The 21,622-nt window shown below is 38.5% G+C and overlaps 1 protein-coding gene across 1 annotated transcript in view; it reads right to left on the minus strand.

Moving 5' to 3' along the window:
* Positions 1–21,622, minus strand: part of ANOS1 (anosmin 1) — a 136,978-nt gene that overhangs the window by 105,137 nt on the left and 10,219 nt on the right. The window contains exon 2 of the mRNA XM_064646568.1: positions 5,790–5,837. Coding sequence (XP_064502638.1) covers positions 5,790–5,837 — 48 coding nt within the window. The remainder of the gene's footprint in view (positions 1–5,789; positions 5,838–21,622) is intronic.

Consider the following 21,622-nt stretch of genomic DNA (forward strand, 5'->3'; position numbering starts at 1 on the left):
ACATCTATTAGTAGACTCAGCCTGTTTCTTCCAATGTTGCCGCCTTTAACTAGCAGCGTGGAGGAGAATATAACTTGTGTCCCAAATTCCCTTACCAAACATCCCAAGGCCATGAAGTCCATTTTGATCATCCTCAACTGCATGCTGCCCCTTCATTGTTCCCTACATGGAAGATCAGTAACGGGTAGTAGTCTCAGGGCTGCAACAGGCTAGGAAGTTTTCTGGTGGTATCCTTACCCAGGCCACAGGGAGACAGCAGACCTTCCTATGGGTTGGGCCCAGTCAGCATATTGGACCCTCTGTCCCCTTAGAAGGGAATCATCTACAACTCAAGAAGCATAAGCTCAAACAAAACTGTGAATGAAGCTGGACTAAGAAATTTGCGTTTTAAATCTATTTCCAAGGAATTTCACAAACATCATCAACCACAGCGCCAATTTTACCTCAGTACTCATGTTCACAGTGTAAGCCAACCAGGCAATTGACAAGAATCCAAGAAAGAAAGCCCTCAGTCTGTTTCAACACGGTGCCAGCAGACAAGCAGGAGTGCATGATGGCAGTGAATTAGTAACTACTGCAACCAAAAATGGCAATTTATTTACTGATCCTATAGTCCCAATTATAAGAGTATTTTAACATATTGAAATTACACACATTTATGTCAAACAGGGTAAGCATTCAAGAGCTCTCTTGTGTTTTATCTTGCAAAACAGACCTCTGAAGAGATCTCATTCAATTAAATTATATGTAAAATCACTGGTGCATATTTGCTGCTCACAGTCATGTTTTTGTCGCTTGCTCCATTAATACAACTAATATAAATAGCTGTTTGGGATGTAGGTAGCGATCTACGAGTATTCCTGTGCAAGCTAAAACCACTTTAGTTCATTAGATTTGCACCACTTTGACAAATTAGCCATTCTCAAAAATGTTCATCTTCAACTAAGCATTTGTTGTCTACACCTGTACTAGAGGGCAGTGGTATAATAGCTGAAATTAGCTTTAGAGGTACTTCACTGACCAAACAAACTAGAACAATACTTTATCGGGAGCTATCTTCAACTACAGACCACAGACTTCCAAAAGGAAAAAAAATAATTTTCACTCTATGCTGGTATTAAAATATTTTTCCCAATCATTCTATGTACAAAAGAGTAGCCACAAAATTTGTACAGAATTTTATGTCAGACTGATCTTACTCTCCGAGAATAATGGGCAGAGACTCTAGAACTTGTTTTTTTTCTCAGATCAGGTCTAGGCAAAATGAAATCAAAACAGACATCAAAGGCTCATTGAGGAGAAAACACATGCAAAAGCCTTGTATTGGATGCTTTATCTTTTTTTTTTTTTCTCCATAGCTCCATTTCCCATTCAGAACTTCTACATTTACAGGTTACCATCTGTCCTTGGAATAAAATAAAAGCTTCTAAAATAAAATTGAGATTAGTTACATTACAAGTAAGAAGATGGACCACAATGTACCTTTTTCATCTTATAAACTGTTCTATGAAAGACTAAAATAATAGAAAAGTTACTAAATTACCTACATCTTTTATTGTTGTATCAGCCACTGTCTAATACATTGATGCAACTTCCAAGTAAAACTTCTCCATTGTGTATCAGATGTAAATATGTGTGCAAACAAAAGATACTTCTGTGCTTCAAAGTCTGCCCACTAACAAAGCGGATGGATGCCTGCTGTCATTCGCAGTTTACCACAAATCACCTCAAAAAGTTCTGTCGCTAAACAGCACAACCACAAAACAAAGGTGGATACTGGGAGAATCCTTTAAAAAAAATGTCATCTGAGATACCACAGAAGGTTAAGGTTGGAAGGGACCACGGTGGGTCATTTGGTACAACCTCCCTGCTCATGCAGAGTCACCCTAGAGCACATTGCTCAGGATTGCATCCCGATAGTTCTTGAATATCTCCAGTCAAGGAGACTCCACCACCTCTCTAGGCAACCTGTTCCAGTGTACAGTCACACAGCAAAGAAGTTCTTCCTCATATTCAGGCGGAACTTCCTGTGCATCAGTTTCTGCCCGTTGCCTCTTGTCCTACTGCTTGGCAACACTGAAAAGAGCCCTCTGTTCAGAGGTCCCCTCTCAGTTGTCTTTCTTAAGGCTGAACAGCCCCAGCTCCCTCAGCCTTTCCACATAAGAGAGATGCTCCAGTCCCTTAAGCATCCCCATTGCCCTCCACTGGACCTCCTTGTACTATCTTGTACTGAGGAGCACAGACCTGGACACAGCACTCCAGATCTGGCCTCAGTAGGGCTGAGTAGACAGACAGGATCACCTCCCTTGACCTGCTGGCAATGCATTTCCTAATGTATCCCAGGATACCATTGGCTTTCTTGGCCACAAGGACACATTGCTGGCTCACGGACAGACCCCAGGTCCTTCCCCACAAAGCTGCTTTCAGCAGGTCAGCCCCCCAGCCCGTACTGGTGCCTGAGGTTATTCTCCCCCAGGTGCAGGACCCTGTACTTTGTTGAATTTCAGGCAGTTCTTCTCTGCCCATCTCTCCAACCTGTTGAGGTCCTTCTGAAGGGCTGCACAGCCCTCTGGGGTATCGGCCACTCCTCCCAGCTTTGTGTCATCAGCAAACTTGGGCATCTGCCCTTCCATCCAAGTCATTGATGAATAAGTTAAACAATACTAGACCCAGTATTGAACCTTGGGGGACATCACAACTGACAGACCTCCAACCAGACTCTGTGCCACTGATAATGATCCTCTGGGACCTGTTGTTCAGCCCGTTCTTAATCCACCTCATTGTTACTCATCCAGTCCACACTTCTTGAGTTTGCCTATCTATGAGGATATTGTGAGAGACAGTGTCAAAAGCCTTCCTGAAGTTGAGGTAGACAATATCCACTGCTTTTTGCTTATCCATCCAGGTAGTTGTTTTGTTGCAGAAGGCAATCAGGTTGCTCAAGTATATGACTTACTTTCAGTGAATCCACATTGACTACTCCTTATCACCTTCTTGTCATCCATGTGGACAGAGATAGCTTTCAGAGTGAGGCACTCCACCACCTTTTCAGGGATTTAGTTGAGGCTGATTGGTTGGTAGTTCCCTGTGTCCTCCTTCTTGCCCCTTTTGAAGACAGGGGTAAAATCTGTTTTCTTCCAGCCCTCAGGCACCTCCCTTGATCACCTGATCAACCTTTCAAAAATTATTGTGACCAGCCTAGCTATGGTGTTAGCCAGCTCTCTTAGCATTTATGGATACATCCTGTCAGAGCCAGTGGATGTGTGGGTGGTCAGGGTGCTCTCTAAGTGAATGCTCCATGACCAAGGGAAAGTCTTCCTTACAATATTCCTTCACTCTGGTCTCCTGGGTCAGAGATTGATGAGGGCTGGTCTTGTCAGCGAAGACAACAACAAAGGCATTCAGTAACTCTGCCTTTTCCATGTCCTCTGTTAGCATGGTCCCCACTCCATTAATTCCAGATGGGCCTTGGCCTTCCTTGCCTCATTTCTCCTTACTCTGACGACCTTTCTATTCTCATTCCAAGTGGTCTGATCCCACTTTCATCTCCTGTATATTTCCTGCTTATGCTTGCGTAATGACACGAGTTCTTTATTCATCCACACAGGTCTCTTGCCCACTTACTCTGAATTTTTGCTCATCAGGATGCATCGTTCTTGAGCCTTGAGAATGTGATCCTTTAATATTAACCAGGTCTCCTTGACACCTCTTCCCTGTAGGACCTGTTCCCACAGGATTCTTCGAAGAAGACCAATAAAGTGGCTAAAGTTAGCTCTCCTTAAATCCATGGTTGCAATCTTACTTGCTGCCCTGCTTCCTTCTTGCCCAATGCTGAATTCCACAATCTCATGGTCACTGCAGGCAAGGTTGTCCTCAGACTTTACATCTCCAACAAGGCCTTCCGTGTTAGTATAAGGTCAAGTATCACACCATTCCTTGCAGGATCCTCCACTACCTGCCATACTCATATAAACCTCATCCACTGAGGTGCTGAGATGCAGTGAAAGGATTTTGCTTTTTTAAAAGGTTAATTCAACTCCCTGCATCACTTTGAAAGTTTCAGTTAGAAAATACAATTGACTTCACATTACAAAACACAGAAAACCAAAGCCATCCTGAAAAGACAACATTCTGCTTTATGTTCAGCTCCGCTGACAATTTGACCAAGTTTATATTTAGTTATTTGCTAAATATGGCAAAGCTGCTTTCCAAGAAAAATATATTACCTTCCTAAAAAAGAATGAAAAACATAAGGTAACATGATTGTAAAGTATATGTTAAGTAATTTAAAACTTAAGGTATCATTGTGTTTTGTAATACAATAAAATATTAATTTGTAGCCTTCTTACACTGATTTCAGGAGACTAATAAAATCTTAAGGTAAACTTTAAATCCATAACAGCTTATATACACCTTCTGTGGATTGCATAAACTTGTGAGCAACTCTGAGAGATACTCCTATAAATCCTGACCTGCCTTAAAAGCTGGACTAGTTTTCTTGTACTATTCCTTCTTTGTTGGGCAGACACAAACCACTGAATAACCTTTCCAATTATTTACCACAGTAGCTTTGGTAGCTAAATAAAAATTATACCAGGATACTGTGGTACGAGACCCTCATGCTTTGCTTCAAAGGCAATTTGGTTATCATGAAACACATTCTCTGCACCTCCGTTTGGCGTTTCTAAGAACGATCAGATTTCATTGCAGAAGTGCAACCCGTAGCAGTGAGGCAGAGCTAATACGAAATGTTCCCTTCTTTTCTTATACTGACATTGTTATACCCTGGATTTTCATGCCGACAAAAGCAATCAACTTTGTTTTATTTACCCGCAATGGAACAGTCAATACCATATTGTCCCATTTCCAATTCCACTTATGTCAAGAGAAGTTAGAGCAGTGAATCAGTAATTTCACTCTTTAAATGTACAGAAGAAATTGTCATGTGTTAAAATCAAGGGTTAGCATCTGCATTTACAAAGATTACCTTATTAAAACAATACAGAACAATGCTACTTAGATTTAATCCCATTTTCAGTACAATCTTCACGAATAAAGAATAATTATTGAAGTTAAAAGGCCTAAATTATCGCAGAAATACATTTTCAGGATGTTTAGACAAAAATACTACCTTGAGCATTTTCAGAAAAATTTGCAATGGATGCAACTGCCATGATATTTATGAACAGTCAGCACCAAAATGTGTAATTCCACCTGACACACCAAAGCTCCCAAATCATTGCTGCTTCCCTCCAGGCACCATAGAGAGATTTTTATCAGCTGACAATTATCTCACCTACCCTTTAGGCTTTCAGGATTACAGTGGACAGGGCATTAGTAGAGCCACTGGGATTTGTATCAAGAATGTTTTGAAAGAAATTCAGTGTCCAGCTAAAAATTAAATACCCAAACTGAATGAAATGTTGAATGTTGACATAGCTTGGTGCTGTTGAAGAAAGATTTTAAAGTTATTGACAGTTTTACTCTCTTCTGACCACAAAACCTGAAAAAACACATAGTATACATCAGATTTTAGCCAGTGTAAACTTTGTTATAAACACAGAATTAGAGTTTAACTATGCTTGACATGTATCCTCAAACATGATTCCTTTGTCCTGAAAGAGTAAACCACTTGGGTTTAATTTTCAATATTTTATTATAGGTTGAGGTTTAAAAATAAAATATAAACAGATGCTTCTGAGAACAGGCTAAGAAGAGAAGCATTTAATCTATAGATGAGATTGAAAGCAGCTAGGTAACCTAAATGAGAGGGGAAAAACAGGACTTACCTTTGAACACTGTTTATGATTCTGGCACCAAGCAAGTGACCCATTGTTCTGAAAGATAAAGGAAAAGTAAATAAATATTAATATTTCTTTCAGACTAGATATGTCCATCCTAATGTGTTAAAATAGAAAACCCCATCCGGTTCTTCTTAGAGAATGATGTTGTGCCAGAACACAAGTACCAATGCTGACTCCTACTCCCTTGTGTGGAGTAAAAGGCTCAGGCGAGTGTAAAGAGATCAGAAAAAAGTTAGGAATGCATTTCACCAGATAAGTTTGGTGGAAAACTGACCAGTCATCTTTTAGTCCATCTTTGTAAACAGTTATTGTCTAGAATTGCTAAGAAGCAGACAAAAGGTAACACGTGCATTTAAGAAATTGATATGGATTGGTAGTGATTCATGAACAGAAAGTCCATTAGTCACATTTCAATACTGCACGATACTTAAAATAAATTACCAAGGAAAGATAATGAACAACCCTGAAGTAATGGAAAATTCAATTAAATGAGACATGAGTTTACCAAAGGTATCTGTGCCAGTTTTATTTTATATTTTTGATAATAAAGTGCATTTCCCAGATAAGGAAACACTATAGCTCTCATTTATCTTGACTGCAGTAAAACAACCAATACAGTATAACATGCAAAAAAATAATTTAAGCTAAAGGAAAAGAAAACATGATGAGAACAGAAAGATAAATACAAAACTGGCACAGGGACAAACAGCAACTTGCTGTTCTCCTAGAGGAGCTTCTGAAGAGTCAATTTTGGAAACAATATATCCAGTTTAAAAAAAAAACACAGTTCAGAAAAGAGAAACATATGTTTGTGATGCTAAGAGGTAAGACAAAATAATGATTCACTTTCTGTATAGAGGAAGATCGAAACAACATCAGGAAGAACTGAGTGACTCTTTAGACTGAACACGAGAAATAAGGTACAAACTCTGAAACATAGAGTTCATGTACTTTGGACCTCATATATATTTCTTCCAAAATGTATAAGTTCATACTCTGGAAACAGAACGGATGAAGATTCTGGTAAATTTGTTGTTCACAATCTGACTACAATTGTGAGTCAGATAGAGTAATAGGACATCCTTTCATATCAATTAGGCAAGGTATTCTCACAGGGATGAATTAATGTGACTGTAGTATATCTTTGCCATTGGCACCAACTATAGATCTGGAAATCAGTTTCCAAGGAGAAGGAATTCAGGTAGGCCAGAATACAAAGGACAAATACAGCAGCAGTATACCTTTTTCTCTTTTTTTTTTTCAATGAAGGGTGATGCAAATAATAGAATAATATACATATATATATATATACATGTGTTGGTTTCATCTAGGATAGATATAATTTTCTTCACAGTAGCTAGTATGGGCTATGCTTTCGATTTGTGCTGGAAACAGTGTTGATAACAGGGATGGTTTTGTTACTGCTGAGCAGCTGGAGATAAACAAGGAGTTAGGAGAGGACACAGCTGGGACAGCTGATTCCAACTGACCAAAGGGATATTCCATACCCTATGGAATCATGCTCAACATATAATGCTGGGAGGAGAAGGAGGAAGGGGGTATATTTGGAGTGATGGTATTTGTCTTCCCCAGCCTCCATTATGCTTAATGAAGCCCAGCTTTCGTGGGGATGGCTGAACACCTGCCTCCCTATGGGAAGCAGTGAAATAATTCCTTGCTTTGCTTGTGTGCATGGCTTTTGCTTTACCTATTAAACTCTCTTTATCTCAACCCACAAGTTTTCTCACTTTTACTCTTCTGATTGTCTTCCACATCCCACCCAGAGGGGCAATTGAGTGAACACATGTGTCAAGCTTAGTTGCCAGCTGGCTCTTAACAACAACAATACATAACTGTTTATGTATAAAACTCACACAGACAAATTCAAAATTATTCTCTTAATATCCATCAATTACAATTTGGAAAGAGAAATAGATACATTAGAAACACTGTAACCAAGACAACTAGAACAGTTTCTCAAAACTGCAGCACTCTGTTCTGATCCAGCAAAGCTTATAAGCTTGAATACAGTGACTTGCTACCACAACTATGAAGCCTATGCTTTGAAGCTGGATCTCTCTTTGTGAATGTTTCAAAAGATCATGTTTGTGCATGTCTTCATACAAGTATGTTACATGCTCATAAAAGCTCCCAAGATGTGGCCAGCAGGTCAAGGTAAGGGATTGTCCCCCTCTAATCTGCTCTCATGAGCCCCACACAGAGAACTGCATCCGGTTCTGGAGTCCCCAGGACAAGAAGGTCAAGGAGCAGGTCCAGAGGAGGGCCACGAAAATGACCTGAAGACCAGAGCTCAAAAAAGGCTGAGAGAGTTGGGGCTGTTCAGTCTGGAGAAGAGAACACTCCGGGGAGACCTTACTGCAGCCTTTCAATATATAAAGGGGGCTTATGAGAAAGATAAGACTTTTTACCAAGGTCTGTAGTGACAGAACAAGAGGCAACAGTTTTAAACTGAGAGAGGGCAGATTTATATTGGATCTAGGGAAGAAACTTTTTACAGTGAGGGTGGTGAGATACTGAAACAGATTGCCAAGAGAAGTGGTGGATGTTCCATCATTGGAACTGTTCAGCAACCAGTATGATCTCATCAAAGATCCCAGGTCAGGGAGGGGTGACCTAGATGATCTTTATAAAGATCCCTTCCAAATTCAATCATTCTGTGAGTGTGTGGCTTCAACAATCTCCACAGCCATAGAATCACAGAATGGTTTGGCTTTCACCACAACTTTTGATCTGAACCTCAGAAACTTTTATATAAGCCTCTTTTTCCATATAAGCTGTAATACTAAAAATTTCTCCTCCTGTATCACCTAAGGAGTTCTGGGGATGATAAAGATATATTTACTCCTTTCCACTTGTAGGCTTATTTAGGAGCAATTAAAAAAAAAATCAATTCAAATAATTTAATTTCAATATTTTGTGAAAATTTATGTTCCAGCAGATTAAAATGCAATCACTATTTGATTTTATGATACCACTTTTATCTATCATTACTGTAGATTTTAGCTAAAACCGAAATTTGCTAGCATAACATTAGCTAACTATGAGCACCATGTCAGGTCAAAAACCCTTTGAAAAGAGACATAAATAGAAGTAATAAAACTTTAGAACAGCCATAAATAACATATGCTAGTGGGAATTCTTCAGTATTACCCTCAATGCTATATGAGGATTTATTATTTCCATTTAAAGATCTAGCCAGCACTAATGTAAAAACAATATTTCATGTGTTACTTGCAATTTATCCCCCCTTTCTTCTTCATATAAAATGTGACAGAGGTAGCTGATTGCAATAACAGATTACTAGCAGCTCACCACTTTGTTTTAGTTACACTGCTACTTTCCACTGAACTAGAAAAGGCACCTCTGCTTTTAAATTATATCTGTTACTTGAGACAATGAAGCCATAAATGTCCAGATGTGTGTCCCCTACTTGATAATTTCACTGTCTACAACTGTTTTCATTTCTCTACTGAAAACTATTAGCACTTGACTTAAAAAGTAAGTTTATCAAAAAGTAAAAGCATTGTTTAGCAACTTCAGCTTCATACAAACTCACATTAGCATGAAGTCAATGATCTTTCATTGCACAAGAAGAAAAAGCAAATTGTACAGGTTTCCTTTGAACAACAGGGCATTAGAAGAAGCATAAATGCCATATGAAGGCTCTCCTTCGCTCTGCATCTTAGCAAATGGTTAATCAGAAACATCCAGCTGTGATTACTGTTCCTGTTAGTGTACCTGGCTGAAAACATAATTTCAAAACATCAGAAATTTCTCTCATGTCTGTTTCTGTTCAAACCCAATCCTGACCTACGTATACCAATGAGAGTTTTGACTCAGTCTTTAATGGTGGTTTAACGCTGTGGTGCAGAAATGGCCTCAAGGAAGAGTTCAATAGACCCATCTGTAAGCCTTGCACCAGCGTACTTTCAGGGCAACCTTGAAGTATCTTAATCTGCATACTGAAGAGAATAAACTTCACTCAACAGGGCAAACTCCAAGTATCCTTCTTCCCAGCCCTGGCATGTCATATGAAAGACATCAGGTAGATGAGACTAAAGCGTTCTACGACAGCATATAGTAGATGGAGTAGAGGAACTCAGATCACCACCTGAGCCCCATACACTTTCAGTCTGTCAGGAAGGAAAATGCAGACAAACTTCTAGAATCAGACCTTCAAAGACCAGGACAGTTTGAAGTTGCATAAGGACAAGAGTTTACCAAAGCAAAGACAGATGGAGAAAAAAACTTAAACCAGCAGACAAATATTACAAGACTTATCATTCAAACTTTTAAAGAAAATACATGCCACATATTTTCAGTGAAACTGTTACATTGGCATCTCTAATCAGTCTTACTAGGCTACATTTCAGCAAGTATATGTGCACACTTGCTTTCCTCTGGCAAACTATAAATGTCCTTGTTCTCTGCCCTACTATGCCTTGAGAAAAAGAAAAGTTGTGCAGCAACTCTTGAAAGGAAAAAACACATGCAGAGAAGCAAGAAAAATTGATTTTCTATCTACAGTGTGCCCCAGGGGAAAAAAACTAATAACCTTCACAAGCAAATAAAAGTTGGTCTTTAATTGGAGGAATGGCAAAAAAAAATTATTTCATTTGCATCTCTGTCCATAATTATTTTAGGAGCTACAATCCTTATTTTGAAATGCCAGAGAAGATATATGAAAAATGTACTAGTCAATGAATCTGCTATGACAGTACCCGTATACCCATTATCAGTTTTGGAAGTCTCTTCTCCCCTGCCCAATTTTCAATTCACATTTGAGTGAAATGACCATCTCTCGAAACTGGCCTCTCCCGATGACCTCACCAATTCTTTCAAAATGACAAAAAACCCATAGAAATAAAGCCTTCAAATAACAGTACCCACTGAAGTAAAAAAGAACATTTGAGTAGACAAATCAATAATTGTTGCAACGATGAATTTAAAGAGACAGGCTCCCAATATACATTTTCCTTAACCTTTCAAAAATCTCAACAGCATGAAATTAAAAGGAACAGTGAAATATAATTTATATTATGCTTGACACGCATTTCCTGACTACATGCTCACTCATCATCATCATCATGGCCAGGCTTCGCGAACGAAGATTTGGGAAAGGCTCTATCCACATTTGTTACAAGCACGCTGGTGGCTAAGAAGGCCAATACGAGATAGACATGTCCGATTGCAAAAGGCACAGCAGAAAGACTCCTTAGGTGGTATATTCTGCAAGACACGATTCTTTCTGCACTGTCTTTTCTCCTCGAGAGTGATCCTGCGTGTGTTCTCAAAGGAAGCAGCAGCGTTATAGATGGTGTGTCTCCAGACCTCCCAATTGGAGGACAGAGTAGACCAGTTATGTTGATCAATATGGCCAAGGCTGAGATGTTGTTTCAGGGAGTCCTTGTATCTTTTCTTCGGGGCTCCTCTCTTGCGGTAGCCGGTGGCAAGTTCACCATAGAGCAAGATCTTAGGGAGGTGGTGATCTTTCATCCTTGAGACGTGTCCTGCCCAACGCAGCTGTGTTCTCATCAACATGGCCTCAATACTTGTGACTGCTGCTTGTTCTAGAACAGATGTATTAGTCACATAATCTGACCAGTGGATGTTTAGGATTGTACGGAGGCAGCGTTGATGGAAGTGTTCAAAGAGATGCAGGTGGTGGCGGTAGATGACCCATGATTCAGAAACATATAAAAGAGTGGACAGCACTATGGCTCTGTAAACACTGATCTTGGTACTTCAAGTGTTTATTATGCCATACTCTTTTATGGAGTTTTCCAAAAGCACTATATGTCTTTGCTAACCTGTTGTCTATACATGCTCACTATGACACAAATTAATAGATGTACTTACACATGGCAGTGCTGTGTCCCCAGGCCCAACTCTGAAGTGTGGAACTAAGACGCAAAATGGAATTAACAAATTCAAACTAGACTCTCTAGCTCCCAAATACCAAAGTATGGATCTAGGAATGAATTTCAGAAAAGTCTGTACACTTAATGGGGAGAGATATCAAAGCCTGGAAATAGGAAATGTCAAAGAAAATTTTATTTCTCAAAGCCTTTCTGTGGAGATGGAACACAAACTTGTAGTGAATGTATGGGCAGGGGAACCACAGTACTACCTCTCCTGGGCTCTGGTATTTGCTTATCCTTTTGCATACAAATAAACAGAATGCATTTTACTCTGAAAATAAGGTAGGAAAATGAAAAAAGGATGCTCTCTTACACAAAATCACGAAGACTCACCCCAGAAGTCTTTCACCAAGCCAAAGCAAATTTAAGCCCTTCTGCACTTTGAAATTACTCTTAACAACAGGCTAGGGTGAAGACTGAAACTCGGCCAGTGAAACTGAGCCACTCTGTAGAAATGAGCAAGAGAAACATGGAGCTGGAGTTGGTGAACAAGCGAGGTCATAAAGACCACCTCTCTGGGAAACAAGACTGCTTCTTCAAGGATAACTGATGCAAACATATTTTTAGCATCATCACCACTACGTCCTTGTCCAATGTACATCAGGTTTGAAGACAACCCACTGGATAAGCCACGGATAGAAGAGGATCAGTGTGAGATGAAACCACCCATAAAACACAACAGAATACCAATAATATTCTAGTTCCTTGGTTTCCATTCAGGGAAGAAAGGAAGGAAAAACGAACAACTGAAATTAGTACATTTTGTTCTTTTTATAGTTTCATATTTTATTATAAATTACATTTTAAGGAAATAATGGTTCTAATAAAGAATGAAACTCAATAAAGCAATCATCAACAAATCATAAATTGAATGCCTTTTTGTACCTTTGAGCCATTCCATCTGCCCTGTCACTAGATCCCAGGGAGAAGAGATCAGCACCTCCCTTTCCACTTCCCCTTCTCAGGTGGAGAACAATGAAGTCACCCCTCAACCTCCTTCTCTCCAAACTAGACAATTCCAGAATCCTTAGCTGCTCCTCATCGGACATACCTTTCAACCCTTTCACCAGCTTTGTTGCCCTCCTCTGGATGCATTCAAGGATCTTCACAACCTTCCTAAATTGTGGGGCTCAGAACTACACACAGCACTCCAGGTGAGGCTGCACCAATGCTGAATACAGCAGGATAATCACCTCTTCTGATCAGCTGGTGATGCTGAGTTTGATACACCCCAGGATGGGATTTGCCCTCTTGGCTGTGCTGGCACCCTGCTGACTCCTATTCAGCCTGATGCTGACTAGGACCCCAGATCCCTTTCTGCAGAGCTGTTCCTTTGCCAGTTTATACTTGTGCCCAGCATTATGCGGAATCCAACATTTTTCACTAGTTAAATTTCATCCCATTACTCATTGCCCAGTGCTCCAACCCATTTAAACCCCTCTGCAAAGCCTCTTGTCCCTCAAGATTCGACGACACTTCCCAGTTTGGTATCATCAGCAAATTTGCTAATGGTGCATTCAACTGCTGCATCCAGAGCATTGATAAATACATCAAGCAGAACCAGCCCTAGAACTGAACACTAACACTGGTGATGACCCGCCATCAGCCAGATGTAGCCCCGTTTACTGAAACCCTTTGAGCCCTGCCCTCCAGCCAGTTCTACACCCAGCACACAATGAACCCACTCATCCCACAACTGTCCTTGACCCTGGCTCATCCCTTGCCATGTCTGGGGCTGTTGATGACCCTGCTACCAGCTCTGCCCATTCTGTGCCTGGGCTTTTGGGGCTGCTCCCCTTGGAGAGGTCATAGCCTGCAACGGGGTCACCATCAGCCCCTGGCTCCCCATCCCCTGGGAGAAGCCAACCCTCCTTGCACCTGACAGAAGATGGCTGTGCTTTAGGGTCTATAATAACATCTTCATTTATTCCTGATATATAAGTAATGTCCTTAGACTTTGGTCTAGTTAGCAAAAGCACAGAGCAAAATTTCAACACCAAACCCAAATAAAGATCCCCCAAATCAGACAAAACAACAAAACATACAAAACCTATCAAAAGAAAACAAACAAACAAACACATCACTGCATGGAACTCTAATATGAGACGAGATAAGAGAACAAATGGCCCTTAGCACATATTAGTTGCATTGTTTAATATATTACTACCAGAGAACTTTATGACCGTGTTATATAAAAACATGTAGAAATACAACATTAAGCTTAATGAGGTACATATATTTTCTTTGCCATCTCGTAACTATACGCAACTCCTTTAAAAAAGAAAAGAGACAAAAACTGAGCAACAGTATTCTGAAAAGGAAGCTGAAGATAAGAACACATTTTGGAACAAATAACTGAAGTTCTTATGTTATTGTAACTAGCCACTATGATTACTCACAGCTAAATCAAATGTACATCCCCCTTAGAGGAAACCATTTCTATACCGCAGATGTTCTAACTGTAAAAAAGTCAATGTTTGTTACTCATTAACCCAAAGTTAAAGAGGTTACTGAATATAAGAAATAGTTATAAAATTGATCAGCCTAACAATTCATTCTGGTGACATAACTGCAGTTTGTAAATATAAATGAAAACTAAATTATAATGGGTAACAGCATAGCTCACCCTGCCATCTAATTTTAAACATCTGGATTTAACACCAGAAAATGGATATCACAAATAATTTTTAGAAAGTCTTAGTAAGGTTTTCTTTGGGATTTACGCTAACATTGCTAACACCTGTAACATCCTAATTTCTATCACAATGATATGGTAGGTCTTCCTGTAGATGAATGGCTACAAATAGAGCTATATTGACCTAAACCTTGCATTGGTATTTCCTAAAAAGTTCATGCAAAGTCATCTTCAACTTTCATTGCTATTACAGACTGAAATATTTAAAACCACAACTTCACACACACCAATACAAACAGAAAAAAAAATTAAGATTAAAGTAATTAAAAAAGAAATTAAATAAAATCAGCAACTATCACCTAAATTATGAGACACAACAGTATTTGTTCTCTGGCTGTCAGCATTAGTAGGTTCCTAGAAAGACAGTCATCAAAACCCAAAGGTCATTACCAATGAAATAGCAAAAGATCAGTAGTTTTTCAAATAGACTATGTATTGCTTGGATTAAATTTTCATCTCTAAGTGGAACACCTTTTCTCTTTTTATAGCACTATCTTCTCAAATGCATAGAAAAACTACTAGATAAACACAAGCTGTAAAAACAAATGAGCCACAGGAATCCTTGTGTCTCCACTGCACTTGTGAGTTATGACTGCCTTCTTGTGGTTTTACAGACTTCACTCTTACCACTTCTAAGACTGATCTCAACTGAGGTCTTATTCTACTTTACAGAAGTTCCCACCAATCTGTAAAAGAAACCAGATGAAATAAACTTCATTTCACTGTGCAAAAGGAGGAATTAAATACACTGACACTAACTTGAAGATATTAAAGTTATATATTGAATCTCACATTAAGGTATATTTGGGCCAAATTCTACACACATTTCTTGGGATTAAGTAATCCAGTTGAAGTGAACAGAAACTAATCTAATAGCATTAATATGGTAAGCAAAAGATAGCTTGTCAACTATTTGTTTGTACGCCCTATTTCAAAATTCCCACCCTTCCAAAATGTTAATGTGCCTTTTCTGTCATGTCATAAAGTAGATTTGATATACATATGAAATAATGAGACAGTACAAGTATATGCCAACTCAAGGATGTGACAGAAGTGTAGCCCATTGGGAAATTAACACCAAAAAGAACAAAATGCATTCCAAAAATGTAATGCTTGCTTATGCAAAATACAATATAAATGACATACATGACCTACTTTAGTGTATTTGAAAAATCACAATTGGTTACAAAATATAGTAGTATTCAATGTTTCAGAAATGTGTGCATGCTGCTCCTAATGCTGATTTGACTCCATAACTGAAAATTATTGTCCGTATTAGTATTCTGTATAATTATAAGATTATTGGTTGACTCCCACTATCTCGTATCGGCCTCATTAGCCACCAGCGTGCTTGTAACAAACGCGGATAAAGCCTTCCTAAATCTTTGTTCGCGAAGCCCAGCCATGATTGATTGGTTGACTCCTAACAGCATGTGATGTGGTATGTTTACCACAGGCTGCATTCACCTGCACTGCCTAGCAAAAGATCCTTCCAGAATCAACTGCAAACACCTCAGACCATCTCCACACTAGGAAGTTGTGTGAACCACAGAAACACATTCGATGAGCAAAAAAACTTGGTGTTGATGGAGTTGATGTCTGCACTACACATATCCCAACTTCCTCTTTCCCGTCAACTAGTTCTAGCCTGGTCCCGTGGACACAACGCCCACTAGTTCCTAAAGCACGTTAGGTCACCCTGGATCATCCCTCCCAGTTATGTTAATCCAGAAAAAATCCACTTCATGAACTCTCAGACTGGTCCATGATGAGAAACGAAAGAGACTCACTCAAAAAGCAAACTGTGATCCACATTAAAATACTAACGTGTAGATGCACCTCAGAACTTCTAACATCTCCCAAACACACAAGAGTGATAATTCAGCACTTCCTACTAGAGTAGATTTTCCACAAAATCCATACTGTTTCAGGGCCATTCAGGGTGGTGTTCCTTTCTCGACTTGCAAAATGTTTAGGGTTCTTCTGTTTCACATTCTTAAGAGCTAACCACACACAAAAAAATAATAATCATACATTTCTAAATCATCAAAAATGTCCATTATAAATAGCCTAACTATAAACTACATGAACATGGAATATTCATATATTCCATGCAGGTTGCATTGTCATGAAGTAATTCCTGATTACAAAACCGTTAAATGCTCTGTACTACATAGTGGCCATGTGAAGTTTTACTGTATTTTCTCCTATTCTGTTCTGCCATGTATGAGAGGGACACCATTATATACTACATTTGTATCTTTGGCGAGAGTATGTATGCACGCCCATTCCTTAGAATTTAGCAGCTCTTTAGCACCCAGGTTACTATGACTCAGTATCAGGCACCATCAAATGTCATGCTCACATACTTGTGTTTAACATAGTACTTATTTCCAATATAATTTTATGAAATTCACATGATAAATTTCAGGAACGGATTTCCATTCTCTTTGGCATATGTTACTAGTTTACAAGGTACTAAATATTTCAATCTGTAGTAGCAGCCATATCCACCACAAGCTGATGAATACACATATTTTCATTTCCCTTTTAAAGAAAAACAAACAAATTAATAAATAAATTCCACGCAGCACCTTTTTCAACAGAAAATATTTGTGAAAAATATCTCTTTACTTCAATTGTCTTGATGTGTTACTATAAAATTTCTCCTCTTTGATCTGTGCAAAGCAATAAGCTCAAAAAAATCATTGCCAATATGAATACTGTTTCACTGTCAAAGTTCTTTTTAATATTTTTAAAGTATGCAGTAAAGTATAATCTCAGCAGAAAAATGCTACACAAATAATGATTCTACAGATGAAATATGCAGTCTAAAATTTTACTACAATCATTCATTGGTAGTTTCACAGACCCATTAATATTTATAAAGTTTTCTATATAAAAATCATATTTTGGAGGAATTATTGAAGTTCATAGCAAAGCTCTCAACAGTAACAAGTGTAAAAATTAACACAATTCTTGCAGTTCTACAGTTGCATAGTCTTTGGAGATTTTTTTTTCCATTTTCCACAGAAGACCTGTTCAGTCAGTAAAGTACACCTCACCAGACCTCAGAGGTTTCTTTTCCTAGAAACATTTGCAGAAGGGTTCTGTGGTGATTCAGGAATTAAAGAACTTTTCGAATAAAAATGACCCTTGGACTCAAACAGAACAGCCTATCTGCAATCTGAACATAAACCAACACAATATTGTTAGCATACACTCAGAAAGCACTAATTCAAAGAAGCATATGTCAGCCACACAAAACAGTCTTTCACCATAACAATTAGGCAGCATTTCAGGAAGAAGTCTTATTCCCAGACATATTTTAATTATTAGTCTTTCCATACATCTGCCTTCACTGTATACATTGCAGAGAGACAGACAAGATGCAATGGGTGCAGTTTAATAAGCTCACAACTTTATTCTTTCATCTCTAAAGCACAACGCAACAATAAACCACATCATGCAAGTTAACACTCCTCTCTCCATTGCTCCTCTTGTTTTGGTCCTTGGCCTCTCCCATCCCAAACCAGCTCTCATTTTTGCAGAAAGTCAACACACACAACTGCCACATTAAGCCTACAATAAATATTAGTGGATGCCAATTGCATACTGCTCAGATATCACATATCAGATCACTTAATCCTCCTAACTGTATCATGTAACAAGAGGAAGTTAGGATGCCCTTCTCCAGGCCAGCTCAGTGCTGCTCTCTTCCCACAGCTCCCAGACCTGTAAACCCTGTTCATGCTTGTCTGCAGATCACATTTTTATTCCTATCCTATTTTAAGGAATGGTAATAGCTCCCACAACAGCAAATGTTGCAATGACATTGTGTTGACAATGGATGAAAAACAGGCATCAAGTGAAGGAGCACGTAGAAGCGTGGGTGAGTCTTTCCCTTTCCACTTGAAATTTAACACACCTGGTAACCTGATCCTAGCTGGGATCCTTTGGCCCTGCAATGCTGACAGTATACTCTTGGGAGAACCAGCCTTTTAATGCAGGTTACCATAGATTCTTCCCATTTTCTTAGGGGCTTTTTACAGTTTGTTAAAAGCTGTATGCCACAAGAAATGTTTATTACATGGGACAATTGCTGCAGTCCAGTCTTCTAGACTACCTTGCAACCAACCTAAGACTCTGAAAGGACAGATGAGAGAGAGAACAAATTAACATTAAATTCTATTGAGAAAGATATAGTAAAACTACTCATACAATTCAAGCTACAGGGATATTGACTGTATCTTTCTACAGTGACGATCTTCAATGGGAGATTTACGTTGCCTCATCACATTGGCATAAAATTTCCCACAAACATAAAAGCACTTCATACACCAAGTTTTTAGAATACAGTTTGATAACCATCTAATGAAAACATACTATAAAAAGAAAATTAATCTCTCTTCAAGGCAGTAGTGAAGCATTTGTCATTAACACATCTGGTTACCAGAAATATAGCTGTTTTGCAGAGCAATCATTTGCTGACAGGTCCATCATGTTTCAGACCTTTCTGGCATCAGGTGAAAGAGGTAAAACGCAAATCAGGTTAATTTGCATTGAAGTTATTGAAAGGCTTGTAACTGAGCTCAAAGCTCACTCAGCTCAACTGAGTCAAAGTTCACCTTAAGTCCCTACCCATGCCACAGTATTATAAGCCTCCAGTTAATGCAAACAATTGGATAGGAAATTTCACAGATTTCCACTGCAAGTATCAAACTGGTTCTGATGTCTAGCATTTGCTTTTATATCTTTAATCTAAATCAACAGCCACAAAAGAAAAAACATAATAATATATACCCTTAAGCTCATAAAATACAGACAACTGTGGTTAATACCAGTTGTCAATAACTTGTACTACGAGCAGGCATTCTATATTAATTTTTTTTTTCTTTCTCAAATCATTCTTTTTGGCAGAACTGACAAATATTTTAGTTGTTCCATCTTTGGAAAGTGTCAGATACTGGTGGAATGATCCAGGTATTCTATCCCAATCGTAATGTTTCCTTCCATTTTACTAGAATTCTCACCTGTGTAAAGCAATTAAGAAACACACTGAAGGGGGTTGCAGTACTACAAGTATATTGATAATATTCAAGTTTCTTTTTCATTGGACTGGGGAGCTCTGCTCGATTTGCTTTCTCAGTAGGAAGTTCATGGGTGAGAACAACTTGACTGAGGCTCGATCTATACCAGATGGATCTCCTAGGTATGAGTAAGTATCTTAGGGGCATGAAAATTTTACATCTGCTCCTGTTATTAAGAGGATAAGCCATGCCTGTTGATGAAACTTACAGGGACGCTTTGGAATCCCTGAGGGCACCTGGATATAGGGAGTAACAATCAGTAACTGGTCAATATTTCATTTAAAAAAAATTGTTTACTCCCTTTAGTGGTACTTAGCTCTGATTACATCAAAAATTGCTTCTACCTTCCTTAATACCTTAAAGAATCTCTTCTAAAAATATCTTAATTTGAAGTCAAGGTGTTTTATGTCTGACAAATAACTGGCAATTCAGTTTTACTTTGTCCTGATGGCATAGTACCATTTACCACCACTTTGAATTGCAAAGGAAGATGTCACGATACAGTAGAATCATATTTAAAAAATTCAAGTTAATTGTCTTTAAGCAGCATACTGGGACTTTTCTTGGGTTTATCTATAAACTTTGAAAGGCCATTTCCAGTATATTTTCACTGGCCTAAGCTTATTTCCATTTAGATCACTGGATACATTACTATCAAGCGTAGGGATATAAGACTCAGGCTGGTAATGAAAGCTCCAGAAAAATCCTGTCAAACTACTAACTACATAAATTGAAGAACCAAAAAGTATGAGTCAGAAGTCTGAAGGATCTCCGACTAAAGAAAGCAATATCAGCTTATACTACATTAATGTGTAAAGCTCTTCAGTCTTTAAAACTATCTGTGTCACATTTTCTACTCCAAAACAAAGGCAGTCAGTATATTCTTTTGGAAACTCTAAATGTTCGTGCCTTTTTACAGTTTGGAAAATGGCTCGGGTTAGGTTTAACTTTCAAGTTTAGTCCACATTGCTGCTCTTCTTTTCTACTTAAGGACAGTTTTGAATACTGAAGGAGTCTTGAAATAATAATTGTTTGCTGTTGCACATTTATTGCCACTGTAATTACAGCTTTTCTTCTGTCCAGTGCTCAAATGCCTACGTCTGTGATTCTATGAATAAAGTAAATCTTTTACGAGATGAATTAATATGCTGCATATTGAAGACATTCCTACTTCACTTGGTCAGTGAGGATCCACTAGATAGAAACCAAAAGCCTTCTGTCTTTCCCATTGTTTATTCAATTTTTCAACTCAAAGAAAAAAAATCAACAATAGCTGCTAGCTGCAAGAATCTACATCTTCTTTCCTTATTTATTCTGACAAACATGTCCCGTAGCTGCTACTAAGTAGTATATGAAGTGACACACACTTCATTAATTGGATTATTTTTACCTTTTTGGGTCAATTTGTCTAATTCCAAGTGTTCCTTCCACTGACTGCAGATGCAGAGTGACCAATGCTTGGTTAATTCATGATCTCGCAGTTCATAGTTGCATAGAAAGAAATCTCAAAAGAGAAGAAAGCCTTAAGCTCTCCTAGTTCTAGTTCCCTTCCCAAAATTGCTAGATAGGAATCAAATGTCAACATATTATACACTCTTTGTGACTAAGAAAAATGGGGGCAGGTAGTGATGTGATTCATTATTGTCTAGTTGTGGTTACACAGTAATGTGCTTTTATTATTTTCAAAAGGAGCTATAACCATCACCTAACAAAAAAAAAGCTACCCTCTTGAAATAGTTTCTATGGAGGGATTCAAATTCTGAAAAAAAATGACAAGCAGTCACTGTACTAGGACAGAAACATAATGACAATGATGATGATGATGACAGTAATACTAATACTACTTCTAATAGTAAATTGTTATCACCCCTTCCTCGCTATTTGCTGCCTCATTGTCAGCCATGTACTAAATTCAAAGAAAACCCAAAATCTTAAAGCAAGTGAGGTTAAAAAATGAATTTATAGCGTCTAGGTCCAAAAACGCCCTGAGGCCTGACTGGAATGTTCCAGTCATTAACAGTTAAAAAGCATTAGAAGTTAAATACAAATGATGTATAGTCCCTATATTCATGGCCTAAATTATTAGATGGG

This window comes from Pseudopipra pipra, chromosome 2 (assembly GCF_036250125.1).
Source record: "Pseudopipra pipra isolate bDixPip1 chromosome 2, bDixPip1.hap1, whole genome shotgun sequence".
NCBI lineage: Eukaryota > Metazoa > Chordata > Aves > Passeriformes > Pipridae > Pseudopipra > Pseudopipra pipra.